A 23,751-nucleotide genomic window follows, 5' to 3' on the forward strand; every position below is an offset into this window, starting at 1 on the left:
ACGCTACCATTCTAGCAACGCCAATAGGATTGGAGTAGTTTCATTCATGATTTCAGCCCTGCCACGCCCAGAGGCGTTCCCATAGTGTCGTCACCGACACAGTGTCTCGTTCCCCTTCTCGGGGAACAAGGGTTACATACCCAAGACGTTCTATCAAGACATGATTATGATGACTTGATTTGATTCGATTTTTCATCTGATCAAACTGCAATTCTAACAATATAAGAATAGGCTATTCATAAAGTGAGAAACAAACACTGCACATGAAGTATAAGCCGCACAGTTTCCTGTACACAGACATGGCTCTACATTCCTTGTACAGTATTCTGAGCCGTTGCAGCCTACTGCACTCACACATATGTGTTAAGTGCTATATATATTAGAAAATCATTATTGTAATTATTTAGGGCTAAAACAATTTATCGATTATATCGATTAAATCGATTACTAAAATGCATCGATGCAAATTCTTTGCATCAACGCTTCGTTTACTCCATTTTATTCTAAAGCGTACTGTTTTGCACGGACATTTATTACTGTCATCAATGTACATCGCGGTTACGCTGTGTGGACGTGACGTGACTATGATGGCGATGTCAGCGGACCACAGATAAGGTTACAGTAACTTTAGCATTTAATTGAAATCATGATTGATTGTTGAATTGAAGGCTAGCCAAAGTAAGCCGCTACCCTCAGCTGTAAATGCACACACGTGCGTTTGTTGTTCTCCTGGTTGGGCTGTGAGTTTGGGTTGTAACGTCACACTCAAGAGTTAATTGGGTGTCGGGGAATTACACTTTAGTATGCTTGTATAACACTGCAAAAGTGTGTGTTGGTAAAGCAGTTGTCTGGTTGTTGTTGGTCTGATGTTTGCTGTATGACACACTGAATTTCCGAAAGGATGAATAAATATCTATCATCTAATATATATATATCAACGTACACAGCTGATCCTGCCGCTGCCAAGCAAAATTACTTCTTAAACGACACATCAGTGAGTCGATGAAATAATCTATAGAAGCTTCTGTTACTAAAATCATCCTAAATTGCAGCCCTATAATTATTTATTTTTTATTATTATTGCTGAGTCACCAGGTTATTTAATCTGCTTAGGTTCAATGCTTGAAAGTGAAAAAAATCAATGCACTCTCGTAGGAAATCCGGAAGCATGTGACCAAAAACAGACCATCAATTCCTAATCTACGCCATGGGCTTTTAAGTTGGATCAGGCTTCTAGTCAATTTTTTTGTACAATGTCGTTTGCCAGTGAACCTACATGCACAATTATTATTTGGCAGAGGTGGAAAGAGTACAAAAATATTCTACTTAAGTAAAAGTATGATTACTTTGATGAACTCTTACTTGAGTACAAGTAAAGTTACTGTTATAATCTACTTAATAAAAGTAAAAAGTAGCTCATTTAAAATTTACTCAGAGTAAGAGTTAAAATAACTTATTTATATTGATTTAATTTGTTATATATATATATATATATATATATATATATATATATTTAATTAAATTGCACTCTTTTGCGATTTGATAAGGGAACAAAGCCATATGGGGCTTTCAATTTTAGTTTGTTTGAGAGATACTTTGCCAAATCAATTGCGAAAAACAATGTTACAGACAGTTTATGTTATAATGAGAGGTTTGAGAATGTTTTCGCTTCATTGAAACTGTAAGCGGAAAAGATTAGACTCTGGCGGGCAGCACTGGACTGGGTAAACGGGAAACTCTGGAATGTATATGAAGTCACATGATTTTAATGGGATATCATAAGCGTTAAGTATAATAAATAACTAGTTAGCAAGTTTCTAATGCCAACCAACATTGTCATGCCTCGATGTCTTTTTGGCTATTAGGAGCACAGCATCTTGACTTTAAAGCCCCTACAGTCCATTGTAAAGACTGATGCACATGAGTGTCCACACTTGATCGTGGATGATTTTCACTGCACTAGCTTTCTCATGAAATGTCCTTTTCACAGCAAAATAAACTATAAAAACTTATTTTTAACCACCAATGGAAGTAGACTATTATTTAACTGACATCAACTACATTTGTTCTAAGCAGACACTGTGGGGGCCCAAACAGCTCCAGTGGAGCTTCTTATGGCCAGCAGACCAGGCTGCGGTTGTACTGGGCAGCTTGCAGGTGTGAATGTGTAACAGTGTGAATGTGATCAGGGCCTTCCTGCAAAAGAGAGGCTTCCTCTCAGTGAAGCTTCCCTGAATAAATAAAGGTTAAAAAAAAACAAAACAAGTTGCCTTTTAATACGACAGGGCACAGAAGTCTGGGGCAGCTAAACAAAGTATTATTTTCCATAATTATGTGAGCAGTCATGATCTGACTTTATGCTGCACACAACATGAGTCTGCGAACAGCGAAAATGAAAGAAGCTGGTTACCTGGCTGAGAATGTGGAGGTGTGCAGCCTGTCGCCTGCAGCTCTTTATCTAACAGCTCACTGTGTCTGCTGCTGACTGTTGCATTACTCACTGCCATATTTCAAACTGGTTAGCTGTCTAAGAAACTGATGAAAATGTCTTGTTGTGTAACCGCATTGTAGCGGTCTACAGGACAACGGTCAGTGCTGATCTCACTTACAAACAGATTGTACTTCCTGTGACTACTTCAAAATAAAAGTGAACCTGTTTTCGCCAGTTAAATGCATTTAACGTGAAGCTGCAGCAGCAGGTTTTGTTCAGTTTGCATTAGCAGTAACTTAATACAGCATTTTTTCACACTGCATGATAAAGCTATTGTTCTCTTGCACTTGAAGCCTGTGGTCGCAAGTTTTTCTTTGCACTATTTTTTACTCAGTAAGCTACTCAATTACAGTAACGTGAGTGATTGTAATTCGTTACGTTCTACCTCTGGTAAATATAAAATGCACGAGATAATTTACCAATCAGGTAAATTATCTTGTGTATGCTGATTTATGAATTTGCTTGTTTGTTGGTGTACAAATCTATACCAGGTTAGTTATAAATAATCTCTTTTATTCTGTTTCATTAGCTGTACAGCCACATTTTGTGTTATTTTCATTTTGGGATTCAATGTCAGGAATCTTCATTTTCTACTCCTCCCTTTGGCATGAGAGGGTAGAGTCCCAGTCACAGTGAATATACTGGCAGTTCCACCCACTTCCACAGCCTTTGAGAGCATGCCAATTTTGATTTTGAAATAAGTATGCTGGAGCCCTTAGGGTGGACAATGACACCAGAAGTGTGATTAGTACAGTTTTCGGTGTAGGATGCAGAACCTTAACAAAAAATGTGATCAGAATCAGCTTTACTGGCTTTGAACTGCATGTTCTGTGATTGTGTCTCTGCATCTGCATAAGATTTGATGGGATACCAGATGGCACCGAGATTAGACATGCGAACATGAGATCATTTGCTGTGGCTGCATGCCTCTCGAATAATACATACTCCCTGGAGTATGTATTATTGGAGAGGCATGCAGCTAAAAGTACCAGTGTACCTATGCATGGTCTATTCTGGCCAAAAGCAGAGGAGAGGATATTTGCCAAACCCTTTTAACAGCCAAGCAGAAAAAAACTAAAAACCTCCTGCCAACTGCAGCAACACCCAAGCCTGTCAATCAAACAACTATGAGCTACGGACACACACATACAGTCAAACACACAAATCCATAAGCAAAGTTAATTTCACACACAAGCTGACATCCAGCGATGCACAGGCACCCAGCAGCGCATTCAAGCATTCAGGCAGATCGATAGGCTTTCAGGAAGCCAGTAACACCCAGGTTGAGCCCCTGAGGCTCTAACCAAGTTACTCAGCACTTTCCCTGGCCACTCAAGAGGAGCCACACTGGGCTCTGGGCCAAGAGCCAAAGACAGGAAAGTAGCATACGGATGAAAACAAAACTTTTGACACAAAGTAATTCTGTCACTTGATGATGATAGCTGCTGTCACTATGACAGCAGCTATCATCATCTCCTTAGTGAGTGAGTTCACAGTTCACTTGCAATGTCTGGTTGAAGGTCTTGTTGAGGTATGGCCTTTGTTGGTGCAGCCAAAAGTGCAAGGATTTAGGGGTTTGAAAGATTATTTTACCATTGGTCTGGGGCTGTCCCTCTGCCTTACAGCATCAGCACACAGCCAGTGTATATTAAGATGTGTTTGTTTTCAGTTCCATTTAGTTGTTATTTCTGTTTAGCCATTGTTAGATGTCATACTGCATTTAGAACCTCACATCGTACCAAAAAGTATTTCAGAATCTGTATTTGTGGTGCAGAGACTGTTGCTAATTGCACAGTGCAGATACAAATAAGTAACTGAGGATAAATACATTAGTAATGACTAAATGTGTCACCCCATGCACTGCTTGTGTTTACACACACACACACACACAGGTATCCAAATAGAAAATGATGTCACATTTAGCATGCTGTCCTTAACTTTTGGATGAGATTATTGAATAGTTCATTTTGTGTTCATTTTGAACCAAAGATGGAGATCGAAAATGTAACGTAAACTTGACAGCAGCTCCAATTCTGAATGACACCTGTATTTTCTTTGAAAATGGAAAACTCAGGCACTGGCTGGGTGCACATGTTTGGGGTCTTATTATGAAGGAACAGGTATTATTAAACAATTTAAATAAAAACAAATTAAACAAAACAGTGGCCTGTGACTTGTCACCAACACTGAACTTTTATTGCTCATAATTAGAGTGATACTTTTTTGTAGTGCATGGAAATAAAATATACAAGGAATGCATGGAGAGGGGGCTATAAAATAATGAGGTGCAGATACTCGTGTGAGAAATATGTGGCTTGTTTGATGGCTGTCCTCTGTACTAACAAAACCCAAGTTTAGATACTAGTAACTTCATATAAAAAAAAACAACTACACACACACACATAGTTTTACTATTGCAAACTCACATTCACTAACCTACAACAGACCATGTAAATTTAGATGTAAAGCACATTTAGTGCAATTGATAAAATGATAACCCTAATTATAAGTAAAATCAGCTTGATAATCTTTTGATCTTTTAAAGTGTACAGAATAATTACATTGCTTTCAGAATGTCTTAGACAAGTGACACGTCAATAAGTTCTTCAATTTCAAGAACAAAGGTCTCTCTTTACCAGTATGAACAAAACATCCTCCTAAAAGGTAAAATTAGCAGAGCTATCAGTGTTATAGTGAAATGTTCCATTGAATTATGTCAAAATATTATCTCAGGGGAGCTTAATACACATTTAAAATAATAGCATATCTTTGTTGGTATATTAATTATCTCTATCAATTATCTATACTATCACTATCATATTTACACAAAGAAAATAGTATACTGGGATAATAAAGTTAAAAACAGCCCAAACAGTTACACTACAAATAGTTTATTGTGTATGTTAAACATGATTTGAACAAGTTTTTATGTTGACAGCCTAGTTGTGCCATTTCTTTATTTTTTTTATTATATATAATATATTTGTTTGTGCCATATGTTAAAATGTTATACAGTATGTTAACAAAAATTTTTATTATGGTAGATTATTATAGCAGCATTATTATATGATGTACTGTATCATATCATGTATTTCCTAATCTCCTGGAACTGTATACCTAATGGAAATCAATGCGATGAGTTCCCACTCCGCAAAGCACATACTCATTTTAGTGTGTATAGATTATACAGCAAAACGGTAGAACAGAATAAGCTCTTTAGAACTCTTTTCAAACTATCACACCAGGAAATTTCTATTGACGAAGTATCCAGTTGGTCAAAACACTATTATAAGAACTCAGTGAAGCTGCCTAAATTGATCTCCTGAGTGTGGTACAAAAAAAAACAGCACAAAACCTCAATTTAATCCTGCAGTGCAAAACTTGTGTCTCCCCTTCTGGCAGTGAGAGTAATTACACAAACACCATCGACTTCTACTCATGACGCCTTGCCTACAGGTGAGCTCTACACAGGCTGGTGTTCAGAAATAGTTCCAACAGTACAGAGAAATTTCCACAGTTCCAATAATCCATTTTTTCGGTAAAGTAAATGTTATCGCTACATAGCTTACTCCAAAAATTGTACAAATACCAACCTGTTCAAGAGCAGTAACGCAACATCTATGTCTGCCCTCAGTCCCTTCTCTCCCTTCTTCACTTCTTCTCTCTGCGCTCCCCATTGAGGAAAAGTTAGACCAGTGGTTATCTGTGTTTGTCCTTGCTGACGATCGCTTTAGTTTTTTTACCGTAGTCCTTCCTCTGAACAGTGATTTTCTTGGAGCATCAGAAACTTTTCTTCGATGCTTCTTACTCTCTGTCACACTCCTAGTTGCCCTAGCCTACACCGTCTCTAAGGTTGCTCCAAAGCCATGTAGAGAGAGAGAGTTGCTCACCTCCCTTCATTAAAATTCAAGTGGCTTTATTGGCATGACTGCATACAACGATGTTACCAAAGCATATTATCACAAATTATAAAGGCAAAATAAACAAAAAAAACTAATCTCAATAATAAATGTTCTCTCCAATGGACTTTTTTTTTTATTTTTATACATTATATTTAGGATATAAAGGCAGATGATAAACGTAATACATGTAATAGTGCGCAGAACAATGACTGGCACAGGCTTCTGGCATGCAGTATTTTACACTGTGCATCCTGTGTGTTTACAGTATATAGTACATCTACAGTCTACTGAGTATCATTCCTAAACCTGCTGAGTAGGTGTAACAGAAGTAAAACAAAAGAGGGAGAAAATCCTTCAGTGTTAGTGTTGTAATGTTAGCTCATATAAGCTGTAAATGCTTACTTTTCTTTTTTAACACTTGTAAAGCCCATTTCTTCCCACCCTCCACACACCCACCTAGTCACCCATATTCACATTTTTAACAACAAATGTAAAAGATGGTCCTGAGCAGGATGGCAGCTGGTGCAAATTGCTCTGATTGACTGTGGTCTCTGGTCATTCCATGCCATAATTTTCTTTCAGAATCAAGATGTGCCAACATCTGGACATGGATAATATTTACATATCTGCTTGTCAAAATCTTCTCCCTAAAGTTCTTCAAAGCTGCAATTAAAAACATCATGGTACTAATTGATGAGCATCCTGTTAGTGAACAGCCTGCATTAAAGTAAACATGTGGAGTTTATTTTTCATTCCAGGAGTACTGTGAATGATGTTTGTTAGACCTATTAGCAGATGTACTGCAGTTTCCATTAGAAATGTAAATTCCTTCTCTGTTAAATAGGTTAGGCAGAGACAACACATGGGTGAAGGTAACAAGAGAGATCTTTAGGGGTATACGAAGGGAAGAGAAACTGGGAGAGACAGAGGAGAGACGCAGAAGAGACAGTGAGAGAAAGAGACAGTATATCAAAGGATTGCCGATTGTGCCAAGATTGCAGATGGGGTATTGGCACTACTGTCGATGTCCTCCTCATGCCCTGTGATTTCAGCCTCTACAGGCAGCCTCTCAGGGCTGCTGATGCTAGTTTGTGTGCCAGTGGACCAAGATGCCAGTTCACAGCCAGCAGTACATGACAGAAAGGTGAGATATCCCTCTGAATGTCATACAAGCTAAAAATTAATACTCTAAGTATAATAAAAAAAATCCCTCTTAGCATTAATAAAGTTAACTAATGCCACTTAATTAGTCAAACAGCACATAACTGAAATGTGAGCTGATGTTTGAACCAGTGGAGTCGCCCCCTGCTGGTCATTAGAAATAATGCAGGTTTAAGGTACTTCCGCATAGAGAGCCTAAGTCACTCACTCATGGGACCTTATTTTGGAAAAATTATGTACGGTAGTCAATGGCGAGAGACAACTTATCTTTTTATCCCATTAGAATTGAACCCTGAATTACACATATGATGTTGGTCAATTTAAAATAGAATTTTGCAAGTCAAGAAAGTCGCATTTTGGTGAAAAACAGTAAAGTTACATGTCGTTTTTTGTTTCTTCTTTAATTTAAAATGTATATTTTAAATCGACAAAGGTCATATGTGTAATTCAGGGCACAATTCAAACGGGATCAAAATATTTGTTGTCTCCTGCCATTGACTACCGTACAATATTTTTCCGAAATAAGGTCCCATGGTGGTCCACAGGAAGGGAAGGGACTTAGGCTCTCTATTGGCTTCACTTTTCAGACCTGGAAGCTACGTGCACTTCTTTTATACAGTCTATGCCTCCAGCTCATTCTTTTGGTTATCCGGCCCCCAACTTCACCATTTGGTTCACACTCACCACTCTCATAGAGTCGTTTTCAAGCAGTAGGCAGCAGTTTTTGAAAGTAAAAATCTCTAAAAACACACTGTAAGCTACCCACCAAACAGAAGACAAAGTTAGAGGCTAGCTACTAAACATTGTGGAGCACATAGCTGCTATGAGCCATATATATAGAAAACCTGTTATTGCAGGTTTATCTGATAATTCTAGTATATCAGAACTTGGTTAACTATAGGTTATGAAACTTTAAGCCACAAGTTGTAATAAACCAGAGATTTACTGGCCAGCAGATGTACCTCGCAAATCCAAAAGGCATAATTTCCACTTGCCTCATGGAACTTTTTTAACCAAATCAAAACAACTGAAGGATAAGACCTGTTTTTATATTTTAGTAATTTATTTTTATATTCTGATATGACCTCATATTAGTTCATATACCTTGTGATGCCCTGTGGGGTCATGAGTGGGTGTGGCCTATCCCTCTCTCTCTCCTCTTGTAGAGGAAGAGCTGATTGCAGTAACTCTGGGCACCTGGGCTAATTGCCCTGTAGAGTATTTGTAACTGTCTTTTAATTTTGCAGGAGATTGCTGTCAAGGCCAGGTCAGACCTCCCTGCGGCCGGCTCCCTGGTTTCTCCTTTAGTTTGGTTTTCTTTGGTTTTGGATTTTTACTTTGTGGTATTTACCTTGTTTTTGCCTACTACAATACCTTCACACATATACATTCATGCAACCATCATCCTGCACAGACACTACTGGAACCACAGACTACATACCTCATACTTTGATTAGATTAGTTTGAAATACCTCTTAATTTGGTTAACTTTGGTTTAAATAAACATATTTTGTTAAACTTTTACCATGGTGTGTCTCCCTTTTGTTGTGGCCTTTTGAGCCAGGTCATAACAACCATCACTTACCATTATATGTATGTAAAGTTTTCATGAAATAAATTCAGTGAAAGTAAAGTTTATCACATTCTGGCTATGCCATTTTGAATTAGCCAGTAGATATACCATGTCCAGTAACTTATCATTTCTGCTGCTTGATATCACCGTAAATAATGTATTAAAATGCCATACAGCAGCCCACATATGAAATAGATGTTTACTATTCTTGTCAAACATTCTCATGGCATTTTCTTTTGTTACTGATGATTTGCATTCTGACATAAAATGATTTGCTGCCACAGTGTAATGTTCCACTCCCTCTTCTTTTATCTCCTCTCCTCTACCATTTACTCTCCTCTTTTTGCAACATCATTCTCTTCCCTTCCATCCCAGCCCTAACTACCATCTACCAGCAGCCTCCAGTCACAAGTTGACCCATATAAGGTTGACAGTAGCTGTGAGCCAGATAAATCTACAGGGACCCACATGGATTCTTTCTTTATCTTGGTTCACTCCTTACCCATCACCTGTTTAAAACAAATACCATACACATGGTACACATAGTGGACACACAATGCTCAGATTCACAAACACACTGTATGTAGAAACACCCACCCACACACCCACATATCAGTACACACATACACACTTGCATACTCATAATGGCCTTTGCTGTAATTATAGTCATTTGTCAAAAGCACACCTTGATTTATGGTCAAATTAAAAATACACAGGAAAAGAAGCTGCAGGTCCTCGTTTCTCTGGCTACAGAAGGTGATTAATGTTACGCCATTACAGGCGTGAGAGTAGCATGATCAGGATATGCACCCTGCCATGCAGACAAAAGTGAAGGAGAACATCAATCCATGCATCCATAGTCACAGAGTAGGTGTAGTAGGTGGTGCTTTGGGTGGACATGAGGGTAGTTTTAGTGGGTTGAAGGTAGTGTAGGGCAGGTTATATTGCCAAAATTAGTAAGTAGGGCAACAATGTGTGGGACACAGCTGCTTATAACTCACAGTAAAGACTTGCTCCGTCTCCATGCAGGGAATCTCCTTTCTAATTGACTTTTTGCTTTAGTTTATGCAAATACTACATGATAAAAACACATTTGCCAATGGGTTCTGAAATACTGTGACATTTTAATGAGCAACACCAAAAAACAAATGGGTAAAATATCCTCCTACTATGCTAACTGGTAAATATAATACTTGTATCCTTCCTCTCATACTGGTGAAAATCCGACATCTGTTTGTCTAAAGTGACAGTGGTGAAATAATGAGGTAGTTCACAAAAAAGGTTAAAGGAATGTGCTGGTTGAACAACATAATGCAGTGAGGAATGCATTTAGTGGGCTGACTACAGAAGAAAAGCATGTACAACATCTGCATGAACCAATACATTTGAATGAAGTGTACCTGAGGAATTCATCAACATTTAAAGCACAAGAAAAATCACAAAACTCATCTTTCAAATGCTGCATAATGGAGTATTTCATGAAACAGAAATACATCTTAAGTGTGTGTAGTACATATGTGCGTGTCTGTGGTGTTTGAGGTGTAACAAATTCCCTGAACAGCATTATTGTGTGCTCTGAGCGGGAAGGACAGCAAACTTTATCACCTAAATTTAGAACACCGAGCCAAGTAGGAGAGATGCAAAAATAAAACAGATGAGAGAGCTTTTCCATTCGTACAATTCTTCTAACACCACTAGGCTATATCAGAATTCAAGTACTTTAAAATTTCCTCGATGATAAAGTAGGAGGGAACACAAGTGAGAGACAAGAACCGTGCCAGCAAGGAGGTCTTTGGAACTCAATGCAGTTAATATGCCTTGGGCCTTGGGCCAGCCAGGAGACCTCCATGTCCACAGAGTGCTGACGAACATGAAGTGGAAGTCTTACTACTAGCAATGCCAAGCTTGCTGAGGACCTTATCCTTCAGGTATATATTAAGTCAAATCTTATGGAATGCTTAATTAAGGGATGTGCTTGCTGATATAGAGAACGCTAAAGGCTGGCATGTTTTTAGGAGTAATCATGTTTGGTGGTGGGATTGCAGAAAAGCCTCACAGAGCCATGGTCTTACTCTGCAGGATACAGATAAGGTGGCTCTCCTCATTTCTTCTCCACATTTTATTGGCTTTCAGCATGCTATGCCCTATAGCTTCCCACACCATAAAATCAAAACCGTATTTCCACCTAAGGTTTGCATGAATTAACAGAACTTAATGTCTTCTGATGATGGCCTCTTGCAAAAGGAAAACTCCGGGCTTTAAATGTTTAAGAAGAAGTCCAGTTTCTGCACAGTAACCGCATAACTGATATAATGAAGTACCATTACTTCTGACTGCTGGCCAGGTTGGTGACAGCAAACTGAATCAACTTTACTGCCACCTTTGAGAGGATAGCAGAGAGGCAAGAAACAAACAGCTTGCAAAACTAAGGTGAGCTATAACACTATCTCAAAATCAATACATCTTATTGCTGTATTTCTCTGCATCATGTAGAGTACCCACTGAGAGAAAGAACTAATAAAGTAACTTTTTAGGACTGAGAACCTAATTTGCACTTCAGTAAATGTTATTCAAGGCCTGGCCTGCCTAATGCGTCTAACCCTGTTGTTTGGTATTTGAAACTGTCACAGCTAGTGCACACAGGATAACAAGAATACAGGGGAAATACACACATGCAGATGGCAGAGCTTGATGCAGTACACAAATGGAGGTACAAAGGCTTACAGGATCGTGAGGCAGGCAACGGTGAAAACAGGAGAAGGCAGTCCAAACAGGCAAACAAATACGACAAGGAACAAGCAGAAAATCGGAAGTCCAATGGTCTGGCAATAAGGTCTAAAAAAGACAGGTCAGGCAAACAGGTAAACACAAGGCTGGGAAGCTAGACAAAGAACACTAGATGAGTTGGCAAGGAACAAAGGAAACAGACCAGTATATATGGTGAGTGGCATGAGGGAATGAGTGGATGAGGGAATGAAATGCAGGTGGGGAAATGGATGGGGAAGATCAGGTGACTGTAAGGTTGACAGGAAGTGAGAAAAAGTGTGTGAATGGGTTGGTCAGTCAGGTGATGTCAAAACAAGGGAAAATCCAGGGACATCTGGTGAACGACAAGTGGATGGCAGATCTGGGGAGTTGAAGGAAAGAACATGGCCTGAAGATGCAGAGTCTGAGCAGAGAGCTGGTAAGTGTGAGTGTGCCTGCAGAATGCCCCAACAGGCTGGTCAGGAACACCATGCAAGGTGGGTGGAGGGGGTACGAGAATGGATTCCGGGTCAAGTGGCCTGGGAACTGAAGGACAGGGGCAGTGCAGGAGATCTCAGGTGGACGTTGTTGAGGCAAGGCAGAGGAGAAAACCCCAGCATCAGCCTGAGGTTTCCTGCCAGTGAGCATGACAGAGATGACTCAGGAAAACTTAGATGGATGGCCTGGGATGAAGACAGGTGACTGGAGTCGCTCAGGAGGACAGACAGGAGATCAGGGAAGGCAGCTGGCACCAGAAGAGGTAGGTAATTGAGGACAGGACTGGAGACCGGTGGCTGGAGAGCAGAGCAGTAGGCCGTCAGCTGTAGTGCAGAACAGGAGACCTGAAACAGGGCTGCAGGACCAGGGGCTAGAGGGCAGGACTGGAATCCAGTGTAACAGACAGGTGAGCTGGTGAAGCCAAGGAAACAGAAAGCTGAAGAAGCCCAGTCACAGCAGATTACTGTAGCGCAGGCACAAAAGACAGCTGCAGTCCAGGTACTGGCGACTGCTGCAGGTCAGCAGGAACAGGAGGTAACAAGTGTCGACCAGACCAGACAGGGCTGGTGGCAACTCAGTAGCGCTGGTTATTGAAGAGGTTGAAGTGGTGGGCAGCTTAGTCTTTGCAGTAGGTGAAGCTCTGTGGTTCTGGGCAACTTAGAGAGCTCATTCCATCGGGAGCCATGGGGACCATGCCTCCTACTGAAGACTCCATGGTACCCCTGTGAAAATGGGTGACAGCTGGACATCAGGGTGACTTCTCACCTTGTCTATAGAAGTCTGCTGGGGTTCAGGGAATGCAGGATCAGGACAGGCAGGTAGTAAGCTTGGACAAGCGGGCTGCAGGCCGACGAACCCGAGCAGCAGGCTGGATTCATGAAATACAGGGGGAGGATTCAATAATTACATAAATGTAGGTTCAAAAGCTTACGGGAAGTTGAGGCAGGCAAAAACTTTAATGGTCAGGAAATAAGGTCCAAAACAGGCAGGTCAGGCAAACAGGTACCCAGAAGCCTGGGGAGTTAGGTAATGCAGGGAACAGGTGTGTGAATGGGTGGGGCAGACAGGTGATGAGGAAAGGAGGGAAAGTCCGAGGACATCTGGTGGACGGCAAAAGGATGGCAGGTCTGGCGACTAGAAGGAAGAACATGGCCTGAGAAAGCAGGCATTGGAGACAGGGACAGATAGAGAGAGTAATGTAGAGGGCTGTGAAAGAGAGTGTGTAGCTGCAGACGAGACTGACAAGTAAGCTGTGACAGAAGCACACTAAAGACACATAAATGTATGAAGTTGAAGCCCACATTCAGATTCCTCCTCCAGTCTGAAGCCATGGGTCTTTCAAAAATCTGTTGTTGTAGCAGTGAAACAGAGAAAGTCTTACAGCATTTAGAATGAATAAAGGATCAATTCCGTTGAGCACAGTTATTTCATAAATTGGAGTCCATTTTTCATTTTGTTCATTATTCAGCGGAAATGGCATTTGTCATCATCGGGTCAAACATCTCTTACACCTGAATAAACTCAACTCCTTGGTAAAAAGCAATTTCCATGCTTTTCTATTATGCCTTTTATATTTTGAAATTAATTTCGGCTTTGTTCAGAATGGTTTTCAAATTTAGCTGTAGGCTGTAGGGAATGTGAGGTTAATTGTGTAACACTTCAATCTAACTGTGCAGATGCACAGATTTTGGATTGAGTGCAATCACTTCAATCATCACTTGGTATATCCAGATATTTGAGTGATTGCACATGACACGTTAACAGTTTCAGTAGCAAACAGTTAACCTCAAGTTAGGTCAATTTCACTGATTGAAATATGATACCACTGACGTCAAACCACATAACCTAGCAGGTTTAGAGATGGAGCACACTATTTCCTATGAAAGCCATGTATCTTACACATGCTATCTATTGGTCTGTATCATTTTCATGTAAGGAATGACCAGCGGAGTAAGGAGAAGGTCGAGTGAAAGGGAGACAAACAAAACAGAAAAACCTGAGCCAGAGAGAGAAAATGTACACTAGATGTGATGGAGTGACAGACAGAACAAGAGGGGCACCAAGAGCGGGAAAAACAGAGAAAGGGTGGATGTTTGCACACTGTGTGTGTATGCGTTTTTTTCTCTGAGACAGCCATTAGCTGAGATGGATGTCCTTGAACCCGGGTCTGCGCCAACAGGTATCTCTCGCTAACAGACCGCCCCTCCACTGGTAATTACACAGCGAGGTCTACAGCAGGTGGCACAGGGCTGAGCAGATTTACATAAATCTGCATGTGTCACTGGGCCTGGCTGCAGCCTCTGGCTCTCTGTATGAATCATGCTCACACTCAGCAGACAATTTGTTCAAATTTAACAAAATGAATGTTGAAGGTAAAATAGTATCAGTGCTTTATCTGAAATCCATACATATTGCACTGAATTATTCACTCAAAAAACTCTTTCCTTTTTGTTTTCTTTGAAGTCAAACATGTTTCATGTCATGCATGCTGACACTGATGTATACACATACTGTTATTTCACTTTGATAGTCGTTTTGAAGCTAACGCACTTGAATATTACATTCATCAAAGTATTATAGATCAGTCACTGACATAATCATAGATCAATGACATATCTTTCAACTTGAATACTGAAACCATATGCCTTATTTTGTTTCTTTCACATGTTGTTTTTCATCACAGTGATATTGTTTTTCGGCATGATGTTCAGCTTCAGTACACCTGCTGAGGCACTGTGTGTGTGTGCAAGTGCTTGAATATATATGATATTTTAAAATGATCAAAAATCATACAGCATTTCTGTTGTGCAGTTAATGTATGTGGAACTATAAATCAACAATACACCAACACCCATATTCAGAATGCATTCAAGCTTCCATCTATGTGTATGTCTCCACCATATGCATGCACATACATATTTATGTTTGTATTGTGTGTGCATGTGTGTGCGTGAGAGCACTGGCATGCCTATGCTTCTGTCCATAAGTTGTAAGCATTGGGACCCCCCACGTTGAAAGGTGTTTCTGCTGACAGGAGCATATTCAAGGTAATAGAATCACTCTGTTGTCCCAGAGCAGAGCACTAAAGCAGAACTGAGTTCTGTCTCCTTCTACATGCACCACTGAAGCTCCAGATGACAAAATGCCTCACCGGCTGACCAAATCAAACACAATAAAGCCGAAGAAGAAAATTGAAGATTTGCCCTATTTTCCTGTCTAGTATGTATTTTCAGTTGGAAAATCTGTCTGTAAATGAAGTGCCACTTCAAAAAAGTTTGTGCCGTATCAGAACACCTCCACAAGCACTCCATGACACTCCAGCCATAAAAGAAGTAAATGTGTTACGCCTGTGTATAAAGATACAGCACATTATGTGCATGTCACTGAAGCAAGTAATGAAATTCTACCAATGTCGCCTAGTAATGTGGAGAGCAACACAGTGGGATAATGAAATAAATAAAGTGGCTGAATAATGAGAGAGGAATGAAAACAAGTTCCACAATAAATGACAGACTGCATTAACTATCTATAAATTATTCCATTTTGAATTTGCATATTTCCATTGTATTTCATCATATTGTACAAATCAAACAACAACTCACTGCAAAAGTCAATGAATTATTGAGCAAATGAATTAGTGAAAACCTCCTCAGCTTTGTAGTAAAACTACCGTTAGCTGACAGCATCCTGTTGATCTCTGTGGAGAGATGTGTCGGCAGCCATAACTCACAACCCCAGAGGAGCAGACTGCTAGCCAGAAGACATTGTTGCTGATCTCCGTGGAGACAGAGTGGAGCTGCGTAGGTAGTCATTGCCAGAGGGTCCCAGAGGGACAAACTGGACCAATAAGTTGTGGCAGCAATATGGAGTTGAGAGCTGAGAGTCTGTGGGGAATCTAACTGGCCACTGCAGTAACAGAAGGGTAACAGGGCTGCCTCCCCACTGACTCAGAGTTGGAACTGAGCCTCCATGAGAATGACCACTCTGCAGTGAACTTTGCGACCTTCCTCTCAACTCCCTCTCAAATCTTTAATGTTTTGACTATAAACCTGCTGAGATCAAACACACATTTATGCATAAAAAGGAAAATACAAGTCATAGGCCTTTGGGGACTAAGTTCTCCAGAAGGCTAAGCTGACTCGAGCACGGCAGCTGGTGTACTGGGACTGAAAAGCTCCAGCAAAATAGTCGCTAGGCAAACACACATACATATGAGCGCACAACACACACCCGGTTAACTAAGCAGCCCAAAGCTGTCTTCAGGAACAAATGAAGAAAAAAAAGACTTTTGTAAATATCATCCAATCAAGGAGAATAATTAATTTGCAGACATAAATTATGTTGTTGTTGTTGTTCTAGTTTTATCTCCTGTTTGTAACAAGTATTCACATGAATTCTAATAAATGTGAAGAACAAAACAACCTACAAACACACACATCATCACCTTGACCTGGCGGGACACAGTTTTGTGGTGTGTAATGCAAAGCAGAAAAGCTTTTAACAGATTTTACTGCCCATTTTAACTAACCTTGTATAAGAGCCTGGCCTTTCTGGTAGGGTCCACTATACGCCACCTGGTAGTGTTTGACCTGGAAGCCAGGTACACAACCCTCAAGGCCTCCATCCTCTTGGCCACCCACACGAGCAACCTGCAACACACAGAACAAAAGACACATGAACAAATGGTTTCTATGCAGATAAATCTGACAGGCACAAACAAGGGGATATACTAACTAAAAAAATATATTTCCCTTTTAAATACCTAATCCTCATTAATCCTTAATAAACAACATATGTCTGGAGCAGATACATAAATACGCAGTGGCAAAGAAATATCAATACTTCTACTTGCAAAAAGTTTTTCAGCTATCAGAAGAGTCCTCCTCACGATGGACAGTTCATAATACAACTAAATCACCAGTGGTTCTGTTGGAGTTTGGATGTGTTAATAGTAGCGGTGAATGTAGCCTCAAGCCACTCGCTCCAAGCAGAGATGAAGAGCGGGCTACAGAGGTGTGGTAAGCTCACTTCTCTCCACACCTGCAGATTTTTTTTCTCTCAAACTTTCAGACTTCATGCAGTATTACTATCCAAGACCTGTAAACAGATTTGGATGTAAAATTTAAACACAGTTGCAATTCCAATCAAGTTGCTGGTATAATAATTATTAACGATTTAGGGCTTACTGCGGGACCCTTGTACCCACCAGAAAAACCAGTTTTTATAGTTTTGATGAGTACCAAAAACTTAACTGTACAACAAAGTAGATTAGGCTTACACCGATGTTAATTAAACTATGGCTTAATATAAGCTTTGGTTTTTAAAAATGTGTTCAATAGCATATTTCTCTTAACAGTGGGAAAGGGAGGTCAAGAGGTCATTTAGCAGTTATTTAGAATTTTACTATTCATATTAAAACAGACAAAAAACTCTGCCTTCGGTGACTTCTCACTGACCCATTTTCTCTACAAATCACATTTATTCAATTTGAAAAATTATGCAGGGATAGAAAAAAAGCACTTTAACCTCTCTTTTGAAAAACAACATTGTTTTAAAGGGTGGATGTTCCCATGGAAACGTGCTGTTAAGTGCTCTGCCCCAACCGATTCTCAGATAGAAACCAAGGTATGAACAGATAAACAGCAGAGTTCCGGTTCCGGTTGGATGAATTTGGCTTTGTTTTAACAACTCACAATATAAGATGAATATAACTCATTAAAGACGTAAACGTTAATTACATGTATTGATTCACAGTACTCAGACAAAAGTCGTGTGTGACAAAAGTATAATGTAAGTTACAATTACTAAACATGAGACCACATGAGATCACAAAGTGACTGCAACCAGTGTTGGCTGGAGTAATGATACAGAGGCATCTGAAGAGAACATTCCCTATAGTGAGACGCCTCAGAGAGAACAGGGGTCAAGAGGTAAGTAACCTCACGCTCTTTATGTATTGGCAATAGATACTATTTGGCATCTTTATACAATTAAAAGAACCACTTTAGAAGCACAAGTGTGTGTGTGTGTGTGTGTGTTGCAATAACTGACATGCGTGCTACAGATACTGCAGCTCTGAAACAGAGAAGCTTGGTGATTTTAGCACACCCAACAAACCAAAATGATTTTCTGGAAACACCTCCATTCTTACAATTAGTGAAACACATGGAGCAAAGTAGAGAGTAAGGGGGTGAAGGTATCATTAATAGGTGTGTGTGAGTGTGTGTGTGTGTGTGTGTGTGTGTGAGTGTGTGTGTGTGTGTGCGTGTGCATGAAATAAATGTTGCATTTTGTTCAGAAGAATAAACATTTTTTTATATTTGCAAAAATTCAAGAGACAATCTGGCAAATGACTGGATTACCCTCACACAGTAGGTGCTGTAATTAGATACAGCATAGAGTATGGCATACGTACTACCGATCTGCCAAACTAAGCCATCTGTCACTAGTGTCAACCACTGACATTCCACCTGCTCATCCTCATATCTCTTGACCCCTTTTCTAGTAACTCCCATAAAGCTATGAAGAGGGCTTTAACAGTAATAATTGGATGCTGTCTGTCACAGAGTTTTGATATATAATATCTTTACATATTCTTTTAATTTTAAGTGAAGTAGTGTTGAGGCTTTATTCAGTGAGTAATTACAGTGAAACAGCAGGAAGTATCACTTTCCACCTAGACAAGAAGGAATATCGTTTGAGGGAATCTTACCAAGGTCAATATAAGGCTCATCAATTGCACACATTGTGACATGTTTTTCATCCACAGCACAAGAGCAGTGCAAAAATCACTCACAAGTGTATTCTGTTCAATGGGCTGTTTCAGTTCAAGACAAAGGATACGATGAAGGAAAACTTTGTTACTGATGTTGTATTTTTCAGTTGCACATCAAAAAATTTGAATGTCATGGGAAAAGTTGTTTTTTTCACTGTAATTTAATTTAAAAAGTGAATCTTTCATATATTTTAGATTCATTACACATAAATTGAAATATTTCAAGCCTTTTTTTTTATTTATCTTCTCAAAATATTATTAATATTATAGAATTTTAGAATAAAGAATTTATAATACAGAAAAGGTGACCTGGGAAGACCTGTAATTAGCTAATTTACTCAAAGTACCTGCAAAGGTTTCCTGAGCCTTTAATCTGTCAGTTTGGTTCAGTGAAATTTTTTGTATATTACTTATGTATTTGTGTGACTTTTCTATTATTAGTGGGGTAATTTTAATTCCGTCATTATTTTCATATCATTTAAGTATATATTTTAAAAAAATCTAAATAACAATGAGTTATGTCTGTTCCACTTCAATTTATTAGCAACTGATGAAACCTTAAACAGATAACAGGAAAAATCTACAGCAACATTAAATATTTCATTAGATTTTGAATGACAATTATATATGATAGAATAAGTAAGCTACAAGACTTTCACACAGCAGCGTCTAGGCTGTCTATGGAGATCTGTCTGCGTGATGTACAAGCTTTGGCAGACGTTCAGCCATAGAGGTCATTACATGTAATGTCCCTGTAAAGTAATCACTGCACCCAGGGGACTTAGTGCCTATCCTCCGGGTGTCAAAATGGTAATTCACTTCGATCACAAGGTTTCCTGACAAGGTGGGATACAATGCTTGTTGGTCCATAAACTCAATAAAGTTGACTAAAGGGCCAGACGACTGCCGGCATAGCAGGGGTACATGGAACACACATGCAAATACAGCAAAAGACATTACCATACGCACACAGATACACACACAATGCGCACAAGAGCAAGTGGATACCTGTAAACACACCACACACTTCACACATCCCTCAGCAGGATTTAACAACATGAACACCCATTTTAATGTCCATTAAGGGGAGAATATTACACTCGAGCCCCAGTGACTCACAGTAGGACAGTGGAAGCATTAAGACAAGACAATGCTAATGAAAATGTTGTTAGCAAAGGGGACTTTTGTTGTGGGCAATATTCTCCCTCAGAAAATCATTTAGGAATGTACAAGACAAGTGAAGGTTATATTATTCAAGTCCAGAAGAGTCAATTGAAGCATTTTTTTTATCAACAATTCCCATCTTTTTACTGCTCTGAAAAATTCCTTTTACATAAGATGAATTAATTAAAATATAATCTCAAAGGATGGAGATGCACATTGTGTGGACTTGATTTTACAGAGATCCAAATCAGGGCTTTCTTTAGGCTTACGTATTTGTCTCTGTGAGCATGCATGTGTCTGTGCACTTGTTTTGCTTTCATGCCTGGACCATACACAACACACATGAAAGGATCTGGTTCATGCATGTGTTTAAGCTTGTTGGCTATTTTATGTAAAGTGGGATTTAAGTTATCGGCACAGGATTAGTGTGCAATGAATACAAACATCCACATCGGTTTCTAAGAGAACAAAACATGAGCATATGTTTACCCATGGGGGCTGATTCCGAGTTTAAAAATGTTGATTACTTTTTATTTGATTTTGGTTTAAAGGAGACCTATTATGCTCAGAGTGCGTGGTGATGGCGCATGGATAAGACACATGCCTTTGGTGTGAGAGACCAGGGTTCAATCCTCCACTGTGACCCATCCACCAATGTGTCCCTGAGCAAGACACTTAACGCCTCGTTGCTCCAGAGGCGTGAGACCTCTGACATGTATAGCAATTGTAAGTTGCTTTGGATAAAAGTAATTGTAAATGTAAAATAGCTTGTTAGCTATGTAGCTAGCGGCCCTACTAGCTTGAGCTCGAGCAACCGGTGAGTGTCAATGTTTATACTACTAGCACAGGAGCTTTGGACTGCCAGCAAGAGGAGGTTTAGATACCAATTAGTCCAAAGACGGTTTACCTTTGAGCTGCTCCTCATTCATCCCTGCGGTTTCTACCTACAGACTGCTTTTTCCTTCTCCTGTCTATATTTTTATTCAATCAGTATGCTGGGTTTGCATGTTCTCTCCATATGTCTCTTAAAATTAAGTGTACTTCGTATCACAGTAGGATCGGTTTGCTCACTGAGAATCACACGCAATGATCAGGAAGAGGACTGCCAGCTGTCCACCAACACATGCGCGCCAAAATATAGACACACAGACAGAACAACAGACACAGTGTGAAGTGATTTGTTGAGGACACAAATAATCTCTTCCTGAACTTCAAAATATGTTTTCTCCTGAGGGGTCCAATGAGAGCCATTAATTGATTTCTGTGTGTTTCAGTATCACGGCCGTTTGATGTCTGTGAAGGCACCATTGTTCTTCAGTGATTGGCTCGCTGTGACTTTGCCAGAGCAGAGCGCTACATAGAGGGATTACTATGTTCAAGTCTAGGGAAAACATAGAGCCTTGGTTGCATCAAAACAATATATATCCAGCAGGAACAATTATCAGGCTCAAGCAATGCTGGACCCGCAGAAAATTGTGTATTGTGTACCAGCTTAATGAGATGATTGACACAGAGCCAAAGAGATAAATCAATCTGTAAGCATTTAGTGGGATTGTGTGGACAAAGTGAGGGAGAGCAGTGGGGCAAACTGCAAATAGACCAGTAATCCAGAAGATAAGTCAGAGAGCAAATTCATTTGAATCTGGACCATTTGGATCCAATACTGCTGGACATAAATAAACTTACAGTACACAAGTCCACCTGGCATCCCGTAACAGTTACAGTAATTTATCGATCACCTAGATCATTTTCCAACCTTTTTTGCAAGACAATACCCCGCAGCTCTTCATCGACACCATCTTGTTCCAACTGTGTTCACTTGACTTTTATTTAAACTGAATATTATATAACTGTTAATAACATAAAAATGGATATAATAGTGTATGTTATTACATTTTTTCATCAAAAAATTGAACTGTCGACATTTAGGTCTGTTTGGTTAAGTTTACATTTGTACTGCTACTTCTTGGGGTGGCACAAGCTGGATGCAAAAAAAACATGTATCCATTACTTGTGAAGTGATAACTATTTTTATTATCAAATGAGCTGAGCTACTCCACAATATTTACAAGCACCCCCTGGCAACTGTCGAAGTACAAGTACGAGTACCCTGGTTGGGAATCACTGACCTAGACTATTTTAATATAGAGGGGAAGAAACAACGAAAGACAGCAATGTAAGGGGCCCAGAAGGAGAGAGAAAAAGATGTGGGGGCTGTATTGGTTTCATATAGATCAGGTTGCATTGGGGGGAAATAAATACAGCTAACTATTGACAACCACTTGGAGTGGAGGTCTTTAGGTTTATGTTAGCTTTCTAAGTACAGCCAAGGAATGCTCAATCAGGAGAAAAGATCCATACACTTTACCTCCAGCATTCCTATCACACTATAAGGTTCACTCCTCCACAATAAAGTCAAAAGTGCAAGAAAGAAACTTACCAAAACATTCAAAGAACTCAGATATTTAGAAAGTAAATGTAAACTACCACCATCACAAGGTCAGTGCTTTGCAATGAAGTAAAAGGTAAATGAAGTAAAACACTGCAACAGCTGGCTTCACAGGAATGTGTAGGCAATGGTATTGATTCAAATGAGAGAGGCGGATGACTAGAGGACGTGTATGAGTGGCTTCAGGTCAGCGTTGTTGCCATTGAAGCTATGTTGTCAGTCAACTCATGGTCACGTGGGAGGAGCAATAACGGGTCAGCTCATCGATGGAGAGTTTGACATCTGATGCAGTTCAAGTACGAAGGACCAGTCAGGTGATTAAGGCAATGACTTGGCAGAGCACACAGTAAATGTCACCTCTGGTGGAAATCAATACCGCCTCAAGAATCCACAGTGCATCTGATAGCTAAAGATGGAGAGGGCCACTACGCCTGATATTTGCTGAAGAGGGTAAGGAGGAGAAAGGTTGAGAGAAAGGCTGTGAAAGCTCTGGTGGTGTGTGAGTATGTGTACATGCAGTGTGTGTATTCGAATAAACCTGATCAGACAATGGAAGGAAGACGAAAGGCAGTTTGAGAAAGGCAAAGGGAAGAAGGGAGAACACCTTTCTGTCAGCATCATTGTCTTTCATGCATTCTAATGTCTTTATTATTTAGATTTATTTCACTCAGCTCTTTTTACTTTTTTTTTACTGAGCTGTACGCTGCAAATAGATGCCTGAAGACTTTAATCCAAACACTGGACAGTCCATCTTTATTTGGATATATTCTTTAAGTATAGACTGTTCATGCATGTTTAGCCTGCAGCTGTCTCTCTTTTTCAATTACTAATTAAATGTTATTGCAATGTACAGATCTGTCACAAATAGTTTTCTATGGAACTGAATATGAATAACTGTGACCTTTATACCTACTTTAGTCACTCCAGGTAATAGTTATATGCTGCATTCTGGTATGTTGCTCTGTGCATGTTTCTTAATATTGTTTGTTTGTG

General features: G+C 39.7%; 1 protein-coding gene across 2 annotated transcripts in view; it reads right to left on the minus strand.

Moving 5' to 3' along the window:
• cdh13 (cadherin 13, H-cadherin (heart)) overlaps window positions 1-23,751 on the minus strand; it is a 370,680-nt gene that overhangs the window by 269,781 nt on the left and 77,148 nt on the right. For both annotated transcript variants that reach the window (XM_046037993.1, XM_046037992.1), the window contains exon 2: window positions 16,899-17,019. In XM_046037993.1, the coding sequence (XP_045893949.1) occupies window positions 16,899-17,019 (121 nt within the window). The remainder of the gene's footprint in view (window positions 1-16,898; window positions 17,020-23,751) is intronic.

The sequence above is a fragment of the Micropterus dolomieu genome, linkage group LG22 (genome assembly GCF_021292245.1).
Source record: "Micropterus dolomieu isolate WLL.071019.BEF.003 ecotype Adirondacks linkage group LG22, ASM2129224v1, whole genome shotgun sequence".
NCBI lineage: Eukaryota > Metazoa > Chordata > Actinopteri > Centrarchiformes > Centrarchidae > Micropterus > Micropterus dolomieu.